Source organism: Pituophis catenifer, unplaced genomic scaffold (genome assembly GCF_029215685.1).
Source record: "Pituophis catenifer annectens isolate HBS135680 unplaced genomic scaffold, rPitCat1.0.hap2 SCAF_3, whole genome shotgun sequence".
Lineage (NCBI taxonomy): Eukaryota > Metazoa > Chordata > Lepidosauria > Squamata > Colubridae > Pituophis > Pituophis catenifer.
Window position 1 is genome coordinate 215,850,471 of NW_027256883.1, and position 19,514 is coordinate 215,869,984.

At 45.0% G+C, this 19,514-nt stretch overlaps 2 protein-coding genes across 2 annotated transcripts; one reads left to right on the forward strand and one right to left on the reverse strand.

Annotated features, from left to right (window-relative positions):
- Positions 1-913: 913 nt before the first annotated feature.
- LOC139315519 (kunitz-type serine protease inhibitor bitisilin-1-like) lies at positions 914-6,119 on the reverse strand. Its single transcript, XM_070941881.1, has 3 exons — positions 6,035-6,119; positions 3,194-3,355; positions 914-1,053 (listed from the first exon to the last, which is right to left on the reverse strand). The coding sequence occupies exons 1-3, from the start codon at positions 6,117-6,119 to the stop codon at positions 914-916; spliced, it is 387 nt and encodes a 128-aa protein (XP_070797982.1).
- A 7,297-nt stretch (positions 6,120-13,416) lies between these two features.
- On the forward strand, positions 13,417-18,763 carry LOC139315521 (waprin-Phi3-like). The gene is made up of 3 exons (XM_070941884.1): positions 13,417-13,562; positions 16,647-16,781; positions 18,616-18,763. Exons 1-3 carry the CDS (start codon positions 13,466-13,468, stop codon positions 18,639-18,641), a joined length of 258 nt encoding a protein of 85 aa, XP_070797985.1. The 5' UTR covers positions 13,417-13,465; the 3' UTR covers positions 18,642-18,763.
- The last annotated feature ends 751 nt before the right edge of the window (positions 18,764-19,514 follow it).

Consider the following 19,514-nt stretch of genomic DNA (forward strand, 5'->3'; position numbering starts at 1 on the left):
TTACCTCTTAAAACCAGGCGGCCCTAAGCCTTGCCCTGCTTAATCTTATAACAACGGAGAATTCAGAAGGTTGTTGGACAATCAGTGACGGGTCTAGAGGACCTCTCTGAGAGCTGGAGTTTGTAGGTGGCTCACCTGACCAAGCCTTTATGTCTTTATGTCACCTAAGTGTCGCCAGTCCACAGCCAAACGGCAGTGAAGCACTGCCAGGCCCCACATGCTGGGATTGTGTGAGGATTCCCACGGGTGGAGGGTCATCCTCCCAGGGGCCTGCGCTCCCAAAGATGTGACCATCAGTCAGCATCTGCTCTCCTTCAGAGCTTTCTGGACCTTTCACACACCCCTCCAGGCCTACCTCCTTCCTTCTGGCCTCCTAAGAGGTAGTGATGACGGTGATAGGGCTTCCCAAAGGCATCAGAGAATGAACCCAAGCCATGGGCCTTGAGCTTCCTGCAACCTTTGTGGCCTCAACATAGTCAAGGAGAGGAATTTAGAACAGATATCAAATAAAAGGCAGGATCAGGGTCTTCCTTGCCACAAGAGGGAAAGGAGCAAAGAAGACCAGGCTCTCTGCAGTGAAAGAGGCCCCCCTCTCAATCTTCCTAAGCCAGAATCAGACCCTCTCCTGAGGCTCAGCTGATAGAGAACTTCACCTCTCCATCCCCTCTGCCTGTCCTTCTAAGGTGGGATTGGGGGAGGCCTGTCCCACCTCAGAAGGACGGAGACCTTGAGGTTCTCAAGGCAAGACCGGGATGCTCTCCTTTCCTCACTATCATATTTGGGCCTTGGCTCATCCAAGGACAGATGCAAGAAGGACGGAGGCCTCAAGGATTCCAGAGACATCAGCTTGGATCCAGTCCATTCTATGATCTATGAATCCCTACAGAGAGGTATAAAACTCAGTGTTCTTACCTTAGACAGGATCCATGCAGTCAATCTTGCAACCATAAGGGCAACACTTCTGTTTCCCATCACACTCCCAGTCACTTCCACACAACACAGGACAAATGGTGATCGTGCCCGGAGGGGCCTTGGGACAAACCCCAGGTTTTTCTGCAAAACAGACAATCCCAAGGCTGAGAAAATCCTCTGGAATTGGAATCCCAGATCAAGCAAGATCCCATCTCTGGATCTTTCAGCAGCCAAAACATCTCCGTGCATCCGGATGAGAGAGGATCCTACCTCCCCCATCCCCTACTGCCCCACAAAACACAGCCATGGACAGCCATTTCCTTATTGTGGGGTCAACCTCTCAGGACCCTGGGCTGGACCCTAGAACTGAGCTCCTCTCTCTTGATTTGGGATCCTGAAGTGGAAATGTGCAATCCTGTTTCCTTCAAAGAGGAAAATAACAGAATATCACAGTTGGAAGGGACCTCGGAGGACTTCTAGTCCAAGCAGGAGACCCTATAGTGTTCTGGAGAAATCGCTCCAGATTTGTCTGGAGGTTTTCAAGAAGAGTATTGAAAACCTCCAGGGTTGGAGCACCCACAACTTCTGGTGGCAAGCTGTTCCACTGGTTAATTGTTCTCACTATCACAAAATTTCTCCTTAGTTCCAGGTTGCTTCTCTCCTTGATTAGTTTCCAAGCATTATTTCTTGCCTTGCCTTCTGGTGCTTTGGAAAATAATTTGACCCCTTCTTCTTTGTGGATTCCCCTCTCTTTCCATTGTTCTTCAGGAAAGAGAGATAGCGTCCTCCGCTGGTTTCACACACCCCAGAGTGCCCTCCCCACATCCAATGGGGCCAGGGTGGAACAAGAAAACCATGTCTCTCTCCCCCAAGGAAACGGTGGCCTACCCAAGAACTGTCCACTCCTTGGAGCTTCTGGAATCTGCCCAGATTTCTGAGGGCAATGAGGAGTTAAGTGACAAGTAGGCAGATTCAGCTGGCCCTCAGCCTAGGAGAAATCCAACATATTCTCCATTGTTAGAAAACCCACAGTCAAACCAGAAAAGAGTACAGGTAGTCCTGGACTTATAGCCATTCATTTAGTGACTGTTTCATATTACAACGGCAGTGAAAGAAGTTACTTATGGCTGTTTTTCACACTTACGACCGTTGCAACATCCCTGTGATCAAAATTCGGATGCTTGGCAACTGACTCGTATTTATGATGGTCTCAGTGTCCGGGGGTCATGGGATCCCCGTTTGCGACCTTCTGACGAGTAAATTCAATGGGGGAGGCCAGCTTCACTTAACTGTCTTACTAACTTAATTACTGCGGTGATTCACTTAACAATTGCTGAGCAATTGCTGAGCAAATATTGCTGAGCACATTGTAAGCCGCCCTGAGTCTCCGGAGAAGGGTGGCATATAAATCAAATTAAAGAAAAAAAAAAACAATGGTGCCAAGAAAAGCTGTAAAACAGGGCAAAATTCACTTAACAACTGTCTCGAGCAACAGAAATTTTGAAATATTGCATCTGGTTTTGGTTGCCACGATGTAAAATGAACGTTGAGACCCTGGAAAAAGTTGCAGAGAAGAGCAACTGAAGATGATTAAAGGCCTGGGGGCTAAAACATATCAGGAACGGTTGCAGGATTTGGGTTTGGCCAGTCTAGAGAAAAGAAGGAGGGGGAGGGGGAACATGATAGCCGTATTCCAATATCTGTGGGGCTGCCCCAAAGAAGAAGGGGTCCCCCTATTCTCCAAAGCAGCGGAAGGCAGGACAAGAAGCAATGGATGGAAACTCATCAAGGAGAGAAGCAACCTAGAACCCCCACCCTCCAGAAATTGTGGGTGCTCCATCACTGGAGGTTTTGAAGAAAAAACTGGACAGCCACCTGTCTGAAATGCTGTATCAGCTGTGGTGATGCAGTGGTCAGAGTGCAATACTGCAGGCTGCTTCTGCCGGCTGCCTGCAATTTGGCAGTTCAAATCTCACCAGGCTCAAGGTTGACTCAGTCTTCCATCCTTCCAAGGTGGGTAAAATGAGGATCCAAAGTGTTGGGGGCAAGAGGCTGTAAACCACTTAGAGAGGGCTGTGAAGCGATATATAAATCTAACTGCTATTGCTATATACGTTTTCCTGCTTGAGCAGGAGGTTGGACTAGAAGACCTCCAAGGTCCCTTCCAGCTCTCTTCTAAATTAAATTTTCTCTAATTGTGGGGCCAGAGGCTGCTCCCTTTTTGCCCACACTGGTGGTCCTTGTCAGGCCAACCCATCCCCAAAGCCCCTTCCCCATTTACCTTTACAGAAGTGAAGGCATTCCTTGAAACTCTCAAAATTGTTGTCGTTTCCTTTACAGCCGTGATAATAGAATTTCTTACACTTCTTATATCTGTCATCGTAGTAAAAGCGAATCTCTTCCTTATCACACTGTCCATGGTCAAGAGGTTGGTGACATCTTTCTGTGGCGAAAAGGGGATTCGTTCGTTGGCTTGGAAGGAGAGGCCAAAGGAGTATGGAGATCTCTACCATGCTTCTCCAACCTCAGGCCCAACGCTGGGCATCTAGTCTATGAACCTCTAGGATCCCCCACACCAAGGTTGTGGGTTCCTTGGCGATCTCTGAGGTTGGGTTGCTTTTTTCTTGAAGACTTTTTATTACCCAATTAGGGGACGTCATCAGGGCTACTGTGCCTTATCATGATAGAACTAACACCAGCATTGATGATGCTGAGTACCAAACTATCTGGAGAGGAAACTTCCTCCTTCCTCCTCGTTCCCTCCTCCTCCAGTGGGCCAACCCCACTCCCGTCTAAGCACTGATGATGTCACCTAGTTGGGTAATGAAAATCTGCAAGTTAACAACCAACTTTGGAGACCATCAAGGAGTCCATAGTCTTCTTCTCCTTCACCTTCGCCTTCACCTTCTCCTCCTCTTCCTCCTCTCCACAAATCCCTCTCCCTTCCAGCACTGATGATGTTACCTAGTTGGGTCATGAAACATCTGCAAGAAAATCACCAAGTTCAAAGAACATGAAGGTCCTGTCATTTGCAACCTGAGATTCTCCTGGACAAACTGGGACAAGTATCTCTCCCTGTATAATTCTTTCTCATTCAACAGACCGTGATCCTTGCTCCACATGGAGAACATGCAAGGCATTGCAATGCATAAAAAATGGGTGGGGAGGGCCCGGGGAGCCCATGTTAGTATTGGATGTTAGATTTTAGAAGCGTTAAACCCAAGAGGAGGACAAGAAATTTCCCCATCTTCAAAAACAAGAAGACTAATCAGTCTGACGTCAGTATTGAGAAAGATGTTAGAGAAGATTGCAAAGGAATCCATCCGTCGGTTCCTTAGAATCAATGCAGTAATTACCAAAACTGGCACCAAGTTGACAAAAAATGTCTTGGCTAACATTCTGCTGCTGTTGTTGTTAAACAGAGTAACCTGACATGCCTTCAGAGTTGTAGAAACGCACAAGAGGACTCTTGGGAACAGCTCTCTCAAGAGATGGACGGGTTCCTGACAGGAGGGGTGTCCTTCAGATAACTTGAGTCATTCTTGCGTCAAAAGGAGACCCCGACACTCCAAATTGTTCACAGAAACAGGGGGCCACTGCAGGCCCCCAAGGCTCAGGTGCTCCTTATATCTAATATCTGTTATTGTAAGGCAGGGGTGTCCAGTCTTGGCAAATTTAAGACTTGTGAACTTCAAGTCCCAGAATTTCCCAGCCAGGAATTCTGGGAGTTGAAGTCCACAAGTTTTAAAATTGCCAAGTTTGAACATTCCGGCTGTAGAGTAATTTCTAAATTCTTTTGAAGGCTTCCATGGAAGACCTTAGGACAGAGGAACTAAGGTACCAAACTAAGTAACATCATCAGTGCTGGAAGGTAGTGGGGCTTGTGGAGAGGAAGAAGAGGAGGAATAGTGTGATGTATTTGGTGTACTTGGTGCTCCCTGAGCTCAGTTGTTTTCTGGCAGACATTTCATTACCCAGTTAGGGAACATCATCAGTGTTAGAAGCAAGTGGGGGGGGAGGAGGAGGAGGAGGAGGAGGAGGAGGAGGAGGAGGAGGAGGAGGAGGAGGAGGAGGAGGAGGAGGAGGAGGAGGACGGTGACAACAGCTGGGGTCCTTGGTGCTTTGTGAGCTTGGCTATTTTTTTGCAGATATTTCACAACCCAACTAAGTAACATCATCAATGCTAGAAGGAAGAGAGTTTGTGGAGAGGAGGAGGAGGAGGAGGAGGAGGAGGAGGAGGAGGAGGAGGAGGAGGAGGAGGAGGAGAGCTGGGGCCCTTGGTGCTCTCTAAGCTTGGCTGTTTTCTTGCACAGGTTTCACAGCCAACTAAGTAACATTATCAATGCTAGAAGGAAGAGGCTTTGTAGAGAGGAGGAGGAGGGAAAGGACTGTGGGTGCTTGGTTGTTTTCTTGCAAACATTTCATTACCCAACTAAGTAATATCATAACCATAACCACTTTGCTAGGTAAAGAAACATCTGCAAGAAAACAACCAAACTCAAAGAAGAACAAGGATCCCACAAACAGGTCTATATCAGACATTTGGAGGGAGATCTTAGAAATGGAGCAGATGTCTTTGGACAGCAGTGGACTTTCCTCCCTGAGGTAGTTTTTTGGCATTTTGAATTCCAGATCTCAAGCGTCCATTATTCCTTCCATTCTTAAAATTCTATTCATATCATATAACGAGATCCTTAAGAATGATAAACTTGTCTTAAGAAACTTAAGCAATCTGCAGAACATCTTGAGACAAGGACCAGAAGAAGTTGAGAAAAGAGGAGCAGGCGTTAGAGTAAAGTGGGAATGTAAATTTCACACAAAAGTTCCCATAAATGGCATTTATGAAGGCCAGAAGTTAACCTTGATCTGGACAACACCTAGCTGAGGTTCTCTGTCCGACTCTGAACTGTAAACAATTCAAGGTGACCACTATTTTCATGCTGTCTAAATAGACACCCATGTTCAGAAGTAGCCTGTCTTTGTCTCAGAAGGTCAAGCTCATAAAGCAGGAAATAGTATCTATCTCAAAGTAGAAAAACTGCTTCTAGAATAAACTTCAAACATCTGGGGACAGATGCTGAGGTTTGTCCTTTCACCGGAGGAAAGAAAAGGTGTCTCTTACCATGCATCTTCCATCCAGAGATAGGTGTCAGCTCAATCCAGAGGCTGAGGAGCCCCACTAGCAGGAGAAGGCTAGCAGATGGCATCCTGACTCAGTCTGCTGACCACCAGCAATCCCTCCCTTATAAGCCATGGTGGGGTGTGGGTGGAGTCTTTGGAAGCTTGAAGAAAAAGCGGGGAGGGAGGTTTTCTCTCCCTGGAAGGACAGAGCCAAAGCTCAGGTGGACCTTCCCCATTTTCTAAATGGGTGGAGCAAAGCAGGAAAGATTTTGGAATCTGGCGAAACCTGAGAGAGCAAAGTCTGAAGAGATAGGTCTCCGGATCCCACCTATGCTCAAAGCATGGTCAATCCTCAGAAAGCCCATCCTGGGAGCAATTCCCAGAAGAAAACAAGAAGTCCAGTTGCTCCATCAAGTTCCTCTCACCATTTGTGGTGGGCCCAAACACCACCCTGGCTGAGAACGTCTCTTCTCCTTCTTGTCCATGTGACATCTATCTATCTATCTATCTATCTATCTATCTATCTATCTATCTATCATCTACTTACCTACCTACCTACCTACCTACCTACCTACCTACCTACTTATTAAATGCCTCCCCCAACTGAAACCAAGTTGATCTGGCTTGCATGCAAAAAGGAGGAAAACTATAATTAATCCATACAAAATGATGTATCTCATGAAAACATAGAAGTGTAATAAAGGTCATAGGTAAGAGAACTGTGATCTTCGGTAGAAATATGGAGAAATTTTCTGACAGTGAGAACAACTAATCAGTGGAACAGAGCTTTTGTCTGAAAAGGTCTAGGGTCTCCTGCTTGAGCAGAAGGTTGGACTAGAACAGGGGTGGGCAAATATGGCCCCTTTATGGCCTGTGGACTTCAACTCCCAGAATTCCTGTCTCAGGAATTCTGGGAGTTAAAGTCCACAGGTTGTAAAAGGGCCACATTTGCCCACCCCTGTTCTAGAAGACCTCCAAGATTGAAAGAGGTCAGCCACCAGTTTAGGATGAGGCATCAACAACATAGTGCTGACAATAGCACTTAGCACTAGCACTTAGACTTATATACCGTTTCACAGTGCTTCCCAGCCCTCTCTAAGTAGTTTACCGAGTCAGCATATTTGCCTCCAACCATCTGGGTCCTCATTTTACCGACCTCGGAAGGACGGAAGGCTGAGTCAACCTTGAGCCTGGTGAGATTCGAACTGACAAATTGCAGTCAGCCGGCAGTCAGCAGAAGGAGCCTGCAGTACTGCACTCTAACCACTGCACCACCGCGGCTCATCTATCTCCAACCCTGAGGCCTGGTTCTAGACACTGTCAGGGTCTAGACAAAGAAAAATAAGCTCAGATTTAACCTAGTCGGAATAGAGTAGATGTTCATTCATTCATCATATCAAACCAGGATAGCAGCAGGAGGAAAGAAAAAAAAAGATGGGGGCATCAGACAGGTATTCTTTGAAGTCTGGATTTCCCTTTCTAAGCTTCCACCTGTTGGTTCTTGTCTTGTTTTGCCCTCAGGCATTACGGAGAATCAATCACCCTGTCTGCTCTTCCCTTCCCTTCATGTTTTGGAAGACTATTATTATGTCTTGGCTCAACTTTCTCTGCTGTAGGCTAAACATACCAAGTTACTTTCACTGCTCTTAGAGAGAAGCAACCTAGAACTAAAAAGAAACTTCCTGAAAGTGAGGACAATTAATCAGTGGAACAGAAATTGCCTTCAGAAGTTGTGGGTGGTTCATCACTGGAGGTTTGTCTGAAATGGTAGTGCATCTCCTACTCAAGAAGGGGGTTGGACTAGAAAATCTCCAAGGTCCCTTGCTATGTTCTAAGCTTTAGCTGCAATCCCTTCACCATTCTTGTCACTCTTCTCTGCAGTCTTCCCAGCTCTATTGCATCCCTCTTGTATTATGATGACCAGAACTGGATCCCAGGGGTGGCTCCACCAGTGAAGCCAAGAGGAAAATGGTCACCAAGACGACAACGACGACGACGACGACGATGATGATGATGATGATGATGATGATGATGATGATGATGATGGTGATGATGATGATATCCATTCAGTTGCATCTGACTCTTGGTGACTCTGTGGGCCAGGTGGTCTCTCCACATCTTCCGATCTTGCCCTACTTCCTTCAGCCCTTCACTGCTTAGCTTTGATGGTGTCCAGCCACTGTGTTCTTTGGCGGCCTCGTTTCCTTTGACTGCAAACTCTTCCCAACTTTATTGCTTTCTCGAGTGAATTCCCCCGCAAGACAGGGCCAAAATAAGTGAGATGCAGTTTCATGATTTTGCCTTCCAGTGACAGGTCTGGTGCGATGCGCTTCTGTGCTTGCTTGTTAGTTTACTGTCCAAGGAATATGCAGATGCCTTCTCTAGCACCACAACTGAAATCAATTTTCTTCCTGTCTTGATTTTAAGGTCCAACTTTCCCAACCATGGATAGCTCTGGGCAACACAATAGAGATCTTCGCATTGTGACTACTGTTGATACATCACAAGATTGCATTGGCGTTGGCAATTGCTGCACATTGTTGGCTCATACTTAATTAATGGTCTACCAAAACACTCAGATCCTTCTTACTAATACTACTGATGAGTCAGGTAATACCTATCTTGTAACATCTACTTTTTCATACTATTTATATGATTTATAACCATAGCCTCCCATCTCATGCACGTAACTCTGGGTGGCTTACACAGTAACCCCAAAGTAGTGGAGAACCCTGGAGTTCTTGGAATTGAACCATGTTTTGTTAGGCCTGATGTTCAAGTTGGCCTTCTGAAGCGTTAGCAATCCCTTCTACTTTGGGTCATCTAGACATCAACATACAGGCAAACGAGACAGGGACTGGTTCTCAATAGGGTTGTGGAACATAGAATAAGTTTGGGAGGGACCTTGGATATCTTCTAGTCCAGTAAATCTCAACCTCCGGTCCACAAATCCACTTTGGGTCATCAAAGGGGGTCTGTGAAAGTTTGAAGAAATGTTATGATTTAAATCTTGAGTTAAGTCTTGGGGGTCTGTGGCCACAAAAAGATACTCCTTGGTCAAATGACAATGGGAAACCTTTTCCCAGTTCTTCTCTCTCTCAGCCGTTAAAGAACAACTCTCTTTCTAATTTATCTATGGTAAATTCCACTGTCCACCTAGAACCAGTATGTTCTTTCTTCTGCCCTCCCAAAGGAAATAGAGCTTTTATCTGTGGGCCGTCAGACTTCTGAATGCAACATAACACCACAATTAGGTTTAATATGATAGACTTGCAGGGCCAGCGCAAGGTACAACATGTTCATACTGGTGTAACATAATATAATGTTATATACAGTACATATATGTATATGGGAATATCTGTTAGTTACTTATTTGGGTTTAGGGATTTCTTTTTCTTTTATTTATTGAGTTATTGTGATATATTCTGTGATTTGGGGGGGAGGGGCTGCACCAAGGGAAGCTCATTTAATCTCATTGTACACATGTTGTGCATTGACAATAAAGGTTTGGTTTGGTTTGATTTGAAATGGACTATCCATTGTATGTGTTTTGGGTGGGCACAATCCCCAAAACCTTTGCCAAAGCTGGACCACCCCCTCAGTTGCCTCTGTTTATTGGTCACACTTCCTGGGAGTCAACAGCATGACAACAACACACATTCCTTGCCTTTTTAATTTCTCAGCAAACAGGTGCATACCTCAAGCAGGTACAAAATGCACCAGCCAGACAATAGTGAAAGAATGTGCTTATGGAATGGGTGCAACTAGTTAAAAGTTAATATCCAACTTGTTTTTTTCACCCAGGAATGTAGGATATGAACCTCAAGACCTTCACTTGCTTCTTTGGGACGGGTTCCCCTGAAATAACCTCAAAGAAACTTTGATATTTTAAACACTGAAACTTCAATCTTTCTGTGTTCCAAATGTACTTTGTTTCCTTTTGTTTTTTTTTTTTTAATTTGATTTTTATTATAACATACAGTAATACATTCGGTACATTTTCGGTTCATTGGTGCAATTATATACATATATACATCTACATGCATTATTACTTGTCTTTTATTTGATATTGTTTCTTAAAGCTAGATTTAATTTCAAAACACTTAAAGATAATAGTGCTCAACTCCCTAAGACTAAATATAATACTATTCATATAGATTTTGTTAATTAATTAATATTTAATCTCTATTTCCTTCTTTATTTCTTTTCCCCATCCATTCGTACCACATGTCCCACACGCTATAAAATTCCGAATCTTCTCTGTCATTAATTTCTGCAGTCAATTTGTTCATTTCGGCGCACTCCAATATTTTTCCAATAACATGTTCTTGAGGTGGTATTTGTTTTTCTTTCCAATACTGGGCAAAGGAAATTCTAGCGGCTGTCAGAATATGTATAATTAAATACTTTTTCTTTTTTGCATATTCAGTTTTCAAAATTCCCAGGAGAAAAGCTTTTGGGTCAACATCAACATTTTCTTTTATTATTTCTCTAATCCACACCCATATCATCCTCCAGAATTTTTGTGCCTGATTACATGTCCACCAGCAATGATAAAAAGTACCCTGCTGATGGTCACATTTCCAACATTTAGGGCTCGAATTGGGGTAGATCTTCGCTATCCTAGCTGGGGCCATATGCCATCTATAAAACAGCTTGTATTGGTTTTCCTTGTAAGCCGTCGCCTTTGTCATTTTAAGATTATTATTCCATATTGAATCCCATTCATTCAGATTTATATTCTGTCCTATATTTTTGGCCCATGCTAACATTGGTTCTTTAACTACTTCCTCTGCCATATCGTACTCCAATAAGTAATTATATAATTTAGCTAGAATTTTGTCGTCCGTACCCATCCATATCTTGTCAAATCCATTTATTCTCGTCTCAATGCCAAATTCCTCCTTATCTTTTTTATATCTGGGTTTAATTTGGTTATATGGCCACCAGTCTATAGAAATACCTTGTTCCATCAATTCTTCCCTTGTTTTAAGGTTCCCTCCCCCATCTAATAATTCATTGTATCTGACCGTTTTACCCATTTCTAATACATTTGGATATATTATAGCCTCCATGGTGGAAAGCCATCTCAGAATTTTCCTATAGTGCTTCTGTCTCATCTCTCCCCATATTTGTATCAATATCTCCCTTATTTTATGTCTATGGAAGTAAGTTTTTATCTTCTTCCCAGTATCCCAGAGATATGCATGCCAACCCTTCTGGAGATCATACCCTTCTAAAGTTAACAGTCTTTTATTTCTCAGGGTTGCCCATTCTTTCAGCCATACTAGGTTTGCAGCTTTTTGATATAACTCCCATTTAGGTAATCCGAAACCCCCTCTTTCCTTCTTGTCCTGTAAATTCCTAAATGCTATCCTTGGTTTCTTTCCCTCCCAAATAAATTTCCTGATGATGCTATTGAGCTCCCAAAAAAATTTTTTATCTAATTTAACAGGGACCGTTCGGAATAGATACAATAACTTGGGTAATATGCTCATTTTTATTGCCGCGATTCTGCCTAATAATGATATCTGTAGTCTTCCCCACTTTTCCAGATCCTGTTTAATATTTCTAATCAGAATTACTTTGTTTCCAAAGGCAACTGGACTTAAATATATCCTTGAAGAATTTTGCTTCTCATCCAAGAAGCTCCTTCAATTCTGACTGAATGGTGGAGAATGGAAGGATTTTGTATCTTTCTGGGTCTACTTTCTTGCAAATAAGGGCCTCATGTGGTGAATTGCAGGGTCTCTGTCAGGTCCAAAGAACCAGGAATCTTCAGAATAATGGAATGACAAAGTTGGAAAGGACCTTGGAGGTCTTCCAGTCCAACACTCTGCTCTAGTAGGAGGTCCTAGACCATTTCAGACAAATGGTTGTCCAATTTCTTCTTGAAAACCTCCAGTGTTGGAGCACCCACAAGTTCTGGAGGCAAATCATTCCACTGATTAATTGCTTTGTCAGGAAATTCCTCCTTATTTCCTGGTTGCTTCTCTCCTTGATTAGTTTCCATCCGTCACTCCTAGTCCTGCCTTCAGGTGCTTTGGAGAATACGTGGACCCCCTCTGCTTTGTGGCAGCCCCTGAGATATTGGAACGCTGCTATTATGTCACTTAAATTTGTTGAATTTAAGCACAGAGATTTTATTATTATACCCTATGTGCAAGAATTTAGTCAACTAAGGATCAGCACTAAGTTGGTGCTAGATAAGGGTCAATGAAATTCAAGGGGTGCTGGACCTGGATCACTTGTGGGAATGCAATGATTCTAAACGGATCACGCATTTAACTCCACCTTCCAGCTCTGCCTGGTCTTCTCCTACAGCCCCACTGTCTGTTTTAAAAGACTCTTATCCCTGAGAACACCAGAGCAGCTGAATCAACACTGCTCTTACAGCGGACAGCCTCATGTCTGCTTGCAAGACTCCACAAGCAGGTTTCCATCCATGGTTCCAAGGATCTGACCTTCATTTGGAAGACATGAATCTCCTCTGTGGCCTTAATAAGAAAGGAGTGGGAAGAAACAACTGCCCCCTTCAGGACAAAATATCTGAGGATGATCTTTGGCCCAGAAAGAATGTAGTTCTCCAGAGTTGGAGGCCTTCTGCCTGATCTCTATTCTCCAACCTATCCCTGCTTCATTCGGGGCACAACTCAACTGGTACTGAAGGCCAGCACCAAACACTTGTGATCCAGTAGTGTAGGAGCTTCAACCACTATTGCTTTAACAGATTAACAGAGTTGGAAGGGACCTTGTAGGTCATCTAGTCCAACTTGGTGGACTCAAGCAGGAGACAGATGGCAGTCCAACCTCTTCTTGAAAGCTTCCAGTGATGAAGCTCCCACAACTTCTGAAGGCAACTTCTGTTCCATAGGTTAATTGTTCTCACTGTCAAGAAATTTCTCCTTATTTCCAGGTTGAATCTCTCCTTGGTCAATTTCCATCCATTATTCCTCACTAGGCCTTCAGCATTATTCCTTCAGCTTGACCACCTTCCTCTCTATGGAAGCCCCTCAGATATTGGAAGACTGCTATCCTGTCTCCCCTGGTCCTTCTTTTCACTAGACTAGCCACGCCCAGTTCCTGCAACCTTTCTTTATACATTCTTCATATGGATTAACTGTAAATTCCCTCCTCTGTCTTACATTTGCTTGGGGTGACATGCAAAGCATGGAAAACCCAGAGCAGTGCAAGTCATAGAACAAGGAAGGTCAAGAGATTGACCAAGGCCAGATTGACCAACAGCAAGTTCTATTCAGGCAAAGATCTCCTCTCCTGGATACGCCCCTTTCTTGCACACAACATGCAAGCAATCCATCATAGGATGTTGCATCACCTGACCCTCTCTGCAGAACAACCCCTGCCCAAGTGAGATTAGAAATACACAGTTGAGGCGAAGAATTCTTGCTGCAAGTTGGACTTGAGCTGCATCATGAAACCTTGGATTCTTCTATTCCTAGCTGGTCTCCTCATTCTTTCCACTCAACTGGCAACAGCAAAGACCAACAAACAACTTCGTCCTCCAAAAGGTAAGCACCACAGCCTGAGGGTGTCTTCCCACACCTCTCCTCAATCCAGGACTTTGCACCTCACTAAGAATACTTTTAGTTTGACTTACAATTGGTCCACCTGAAGCCAGGTTGTTCTTCTTCCTTTGCAGAAGGTAGGGTCTACCCATTGCATACACTCTGGGTAGCCAGAATCCCATTAATTAATTACATCCCATTAGAGCAATCAAGACGATTCTGGGACTTGAGGCTAAAACATATGAAGAACGGTTGCAAGAACTGGGCCTGGCTAGTCTAGTGAAGAGAAGGACCAGGGGAGTCATGATAGCATTTTCCAATATCTGAGGGGCTTTCATAGAGAGGTGGGGGTCAAGCTATTTTCCAAAGCACCTGAAGGCCAGAGAAGGAATAATGGATGGAAACTGAACAAGGAGAGATTCAACCTGGAAATAAGGAGAAATTTTCTGACAGTGAGAACCGTCAACCGGTGGAACAGAAGTTGCCTTCAGAAGTCGTGGGAGCTTCATCACTGGAGGCTTTGAAGAAGAGGCTGGACTGCCATCTGTCAGAAATGGTGTAGGGTCTCCTGCTTGGGCGGGGGGTTGGACTAGATGACCTACAAGGTCCCTTCCAACTCTGTTATTCTGTTAATTTCAGAGAGGGTGGGCTTCAAATGCCTCTGCTTAATGGCCACTTGGATGGAAATCATGAAACCTTTGGTTGCTTCTCAATGCAGCCAAAAATTATTTTTTAAATAGCAAGCAGTTATCTGTATCAAGCAGGAACAGAGCACAATAGCTAGATGGCAGCAAAGGAAACTGATTAAGACAGAGCTCAAAATACTTCCTAGAACGTGAAGTCCATATCTAGCGTACACTTCTCACCCAGGAGGTAGGACATGAAGTCAGAAACTTTGTCAAATGAAATATCTTTGAATATTAGTAGCTTAGGTTGGTAGTTGGGCTGTTGGTTTGAGCTCCGATCGTGGCAATTTGGTTGCAAACATTTCGTCACCATTTCGCCAAAGGCATCATCAGTGCGCTTTGAATTGTGGCTTGTCTGTCAGAATGCTGGCCTTAAATACCTTTTTATGTGATGCGAATTTTATGTGATATAAATTACTTACCGTATTTTTTGGAGTATAAGACGCACCTTCCACCCCCCCCCCCAAAAGTGGGTGAAAATTTAGGTGTGTCTTATAGACCGAATATGGGCATCACGTTTTTGCCCTCCCAGACTCCCAGAAGCACTCTGCAGTGTTCTGCATGGCACATTTTTGCCAAAAACGGGCCTGTTTTGGGGCTCCCAAGCCCTCCGCACCTCACGTTTCCGATTTTGGCAAAAACGGGCCATGTGGAGCATTGCAGAGTGCTTCTGGGGGCCGGGGATGGCAAAAACACAACATGTGGAGGCCAAAAACTATTTTTTTTCTTGTTTTCCTCCTATAAATTTAGATGTGTCTTATAGTCTGAAAAATACAGGGTACTTCAAAAGTATGGGAACAAACTAGCATACTAATGCTAGTTTGCATCACATAAGAAGGTATTTAAGGCCGGCATTCTGACAGACAAACGCAATTCAAAGATGTCTCCTTGAATGGTGCTGAAATGTTTGCAACCAAATTGCCAAGCTCGGAGCTCAGACGAACAGCTCAACTTTGTCCAATGCCTCCTCCTCCTCCTTTCTTTGCAGCCAATCTGGGTTCTTCAGCCAAGGCCTTTAGAAGGGTCTCCATAAAGACCGAGAGGAGAAACTGCCTTGTGCGTGTAGAGGTGGCTTTCATGATGCATGCCAACTTTTCATGGTCTAGCAAAGCAGATTTATAGAAAAGATACAGGGGTATCTGCGGAACACGTGTTGAGATATTTAAACTTAGCGGCTGGTGTTAAGTTCTGGGTGAAGAATGGCGGTGAGGCCAGAGTTATCTCAAACAGCTCTTGATTTATTTCTGCCTGAAAGGCAACTTAAAACTCCCTAGCTGACATATTCCTTTTATAAGGAACTAATGAGCCAACAACCAATCAGGAGAGAGTATTTGCCCACTCCAACAGATAACCAGGATAAAACAAGATGGTAGTAGCCAAAGGAGTTTGACTGAAGCTCAGCCTGTTGACTTTCTTGACCATGTCTACGGAGGTTCTCAGAGGACACAGATAAACCTCCAAGTGGCCTCAACGACCATCTAAAAGGATGCAAATGTCCAGCTGTCTGCAAAGAGCATAAATCCTTCCCTTCCCCACCATCCAGTCAGAGCTGAAGAAGCTTCTGGGATGAGAAGCAAAACATCTTCAAAAGTACAAACAAGAAAGTCCAGTTGCCTCCTGAAAAAGCCCCTTTGGGATTTTTTGACCATGCCTTGCAGACGCCCCTGCCCAGCTGAGGGTCTTCCCGATCGTACAAGTGGTCAGGGGTCTCCCATCAGTTAGAAGGCAAAATGGTTGCCTAAATGGTTTTTTAATTGGGATTTTAAATTTTATGGATTTGGGGTTTTAAATTTGGGTAGCCAATGATTTAATTCTTTTAATTATCTTAACTTTTGCATTTGTATGTTTTTTAATTTTGGCTGTTCACCGCCCTGAGTCCCTTCTGGGAGAAGGGCGGTATACAAATTAAATTAATAAATAAATAAATAAATAAAAAAGATTGAAAATGAGATGCACAAATGAGAGGGAAGTGGGCCACGTCCCGATTGGGGGCCATTTTCTGGGATGAAGGCGCAAGGGCTCCTACACACACATGCCATTAGTTTGCATATGATGAAAACATGACAAAGAGAAGTAAACATATACACACACACACTCCACAAAATTACATACAAGACATCTCAGGGGTTACAGCAGTGGCCTCATAACCGGATGTCCAGGTCAGCTATCTGGGCGATGGGTTCCTCTGGTGTTGCTTCATGCAGATCTTCTAGGGAACCAGAGAAGGCACATTGTGGGCAGTCTGGCACAATACAGTTAATTGTTTGCATGGCGGCACCACATTCGCAACAAGGGGAATCCAACACCAAGCCATTAACCTTTAGCAGAGAAGCTGGCGGAGGGGTTGTTGAGCTGTCCATCATTCTGGGCCAATCTCCGTGTTCATCTTCTGTTTTTCCAGTCAAGCCGGGGGAGTGTCCCAAGGTCAAAATCCCTCCGGACTATTTTTGTTACCAAGACTGTGTCTGGGACTCCGACTGCGAAGAGAATAAGAAATGCTGCCCAGTTGGATGCGCCAGACACTGTTTCCCCCCAGGTAAGGAGAAGGACTAGACTATGAGTCTTCCTTCCTTCCTTCCTTCCTTCCTTCCTTCCTTCCTTCCTTCCTTCCTTCCTTCCTTCCTTCCGTCCTTCCTTCCTTCCTTCCTTCCTTCCCTCCTCCCTCCCTTCCTTCCTTTCCTTGTTTCCTTCCTTCCCTCCTTCCCTCCTTTCCTTCTTTTTTCTTTCTTTCTCTCTCTCTTTTATTCCTCACTTCCTTCCTTCTTTCCATTTTTCTTTCTTCTTTTTTTATCCTTTTCCTTCCTTCCTCTTCTTTTTCTTTCTTTCAATCTCACTTCCATTCCCTCTTTCTTTCTTTCTTTCCTTCCTTCCTTCCTCCCTTCCTTCTTTCCCTTTCTTTTTCTTTCCTTCCTCACTTCCTTCCTTTCTCTTTCCTTCCTTCCTTCCTCCCTCCCTCCCTCCCTTCTTTCTTTCTTTCTTTCCTTCTTTCTTTCTTTCCCTCTTTCTTTCTCTTTCTTTCCCTGTCCTATCCTTTCTTACCCATCTCATTTTAAAGCCCTTCATGGCTCCTGCAGCTGCCTCCTCCCTCATGAGGGGTTCCCTTCCTGGCAACATGTCGAGGTTTGGCAGAAGCTGCCTCAAGCCCACAAAACAACCGGCAGCCACGGCCTTTCCCAAAAGTTCATCTTGTCTGCAAACACTCTCAGCTCACAGCAGGAACTCACACAGCAGGTTCTCCTTGATTTATTTATATTTCACGTTTCTGGACAGCTTATCTGCCCCAAAGAGGAAATCTTCCTCCTCAGCCAGGCCTCCTTCCTCCTGCAGGCCAACCTCTCCAGCTGCCCAAGGAACGTCCCAGCAGACACACGGGCCTCCTTCACCTCTTTCCTTCCTGCGTTGGAACCAGAATGAGTCTCGACACCTCCCTCCCTCCCTTCTGCCTCCGAGCACCCAGAGAATAATCCGTGGGGTCTCTGGAATGGTCCCTAACTCACGGCAGGGCCTCTGCAGTGAAGACACTTTTGGCCACAACACACAGAAGGGGAAGCTCTTTCTCAATCCAAGATCTCAAAGAGCTCCAGAGGCTCAGGGAGACCTTCCTGACTTGTCCTCTGCTGAGCAAAATATATAGAAATGAATGACAAAACACTGTGGCCCTGATATTCCAGAGGGCCCAGAGGAATTTGAGGGGCCACAAGGACCCTGTTTCTTTCCTCAAAACCAGAAGAGGACTCTCAGGCTCCCAGAAAAACAAGTAATGATTCTTCCAATTAGATTTCTTTGGGGTTCCACTCCTAGAGACAGAATCTTGCCCTGCTAAAGCTGCCTGCTATCTACACCAAGGATATACTCTGGGAACTATTCAGGAGGGGCTGTCTTCACCCTCTTTCTCTCACACAGCTACCTATCTGCTACCTCTTATACCTTCGCTCTTATGATCCCACCTCCTAACTATATTCCACCACATCACGTGTAGACTCCAGAATCCCTCAGCCGCTGTGTGTGAACTCCCAGAATTCCTCGGCCGTTTTCTGTCAGGCCCCAAACCAAGAAGGGCACATGGTGATTCTTGAAAGCTGAGTATTGTTTCACATCTATGGACAGAATCTTGCCAAATTAAGGACTCTACTATCTGAATCCACAATGTTCTCTGGGAACAATTAAGGAGACACTGTCTTCACCCTCTTTCTCTCACACAGACTACCTGCTGTCTCTTACGCTTCTGGGATGGCCCCTCCCTCCTGGGACTCTGGCCCACTGCATTCCATTCAGTGGGATCTCCTTCTGACCAGGAAGAAGCAGCCCCGTTCCAGCAGAGGTGCATCTTCTGTTCCTCCTTCTCAGCTCCCCTTTTGCTCTTTCCTCAGGACCACTCTTGAGCCCCAAGATCTGATGGAGGAGCCCAGCAGGAAGCAGCCATTCCTTGGATCCTCCCAGCCAGCCCAGCCAAAGAAGGTCTTCCTGCTGCATGGTCCATTCCTCTTTGGCCTCCCTGCTCCAGACTCCTGACCACCTTCCCACCAGCTGCTTCAGGCTGCACAAAGTCCTTTCTCCAGAAACGAGGCTTCTCAAATAAACTCACTATTGGAAATTCTGGGGTCTGCCTGCTTCTTCTCTGGGTCTGAGACAGAAATGACTTGAGGACACGGAGGAATTTGAAATCAGCCTTGCCCATTTCTAGAATCCTCCAGTTCCTGGTGATGTTCATTCCACTTCATTCAACAGGCGTAAGGAGGGACGGCCGAGGGCAGGAACAGAAGCCTTGAGCGTGAGGTTGCTCATATCCTGTGGTGTAGGATTGTGGCTGCACTGGGTCATTTATGCCTTTTTCACTCTTTACCTTCAGAAATGCAGGGGGGTGGGCAACGGCCCTTTCCCTCCCGTCATTCGGTCAGCACTTCCAGTTAGTCCAGACTAGGGAACCAAATCAGAAATCCTTAGGAATCTGGGGTCTTGGAGCTGCCCCTCCCCTCCCCCAGTTCACACCCCAATTCTTGATGTTCACTACTTTCCTTGCAATTTCCTAATCTGGCAGTTCTCACAAGGTTGGCTGGGGAATGCTGGGCCCCCCAGGATCCTTTCAGGGAATCTGTCAAGTCCAATCAACAAATATTTTGACATTCCTGTTTCCTAATCCAGGAGATATTGATAGATATAACTGACATAAACTCCAAACCAGGGGTGAAGTCCTCCGTGGGTCACTACCGATTCACTTGCCCGCACATGCACGGTGCATGCCAGACACATGCTGCATGCACATGCATGT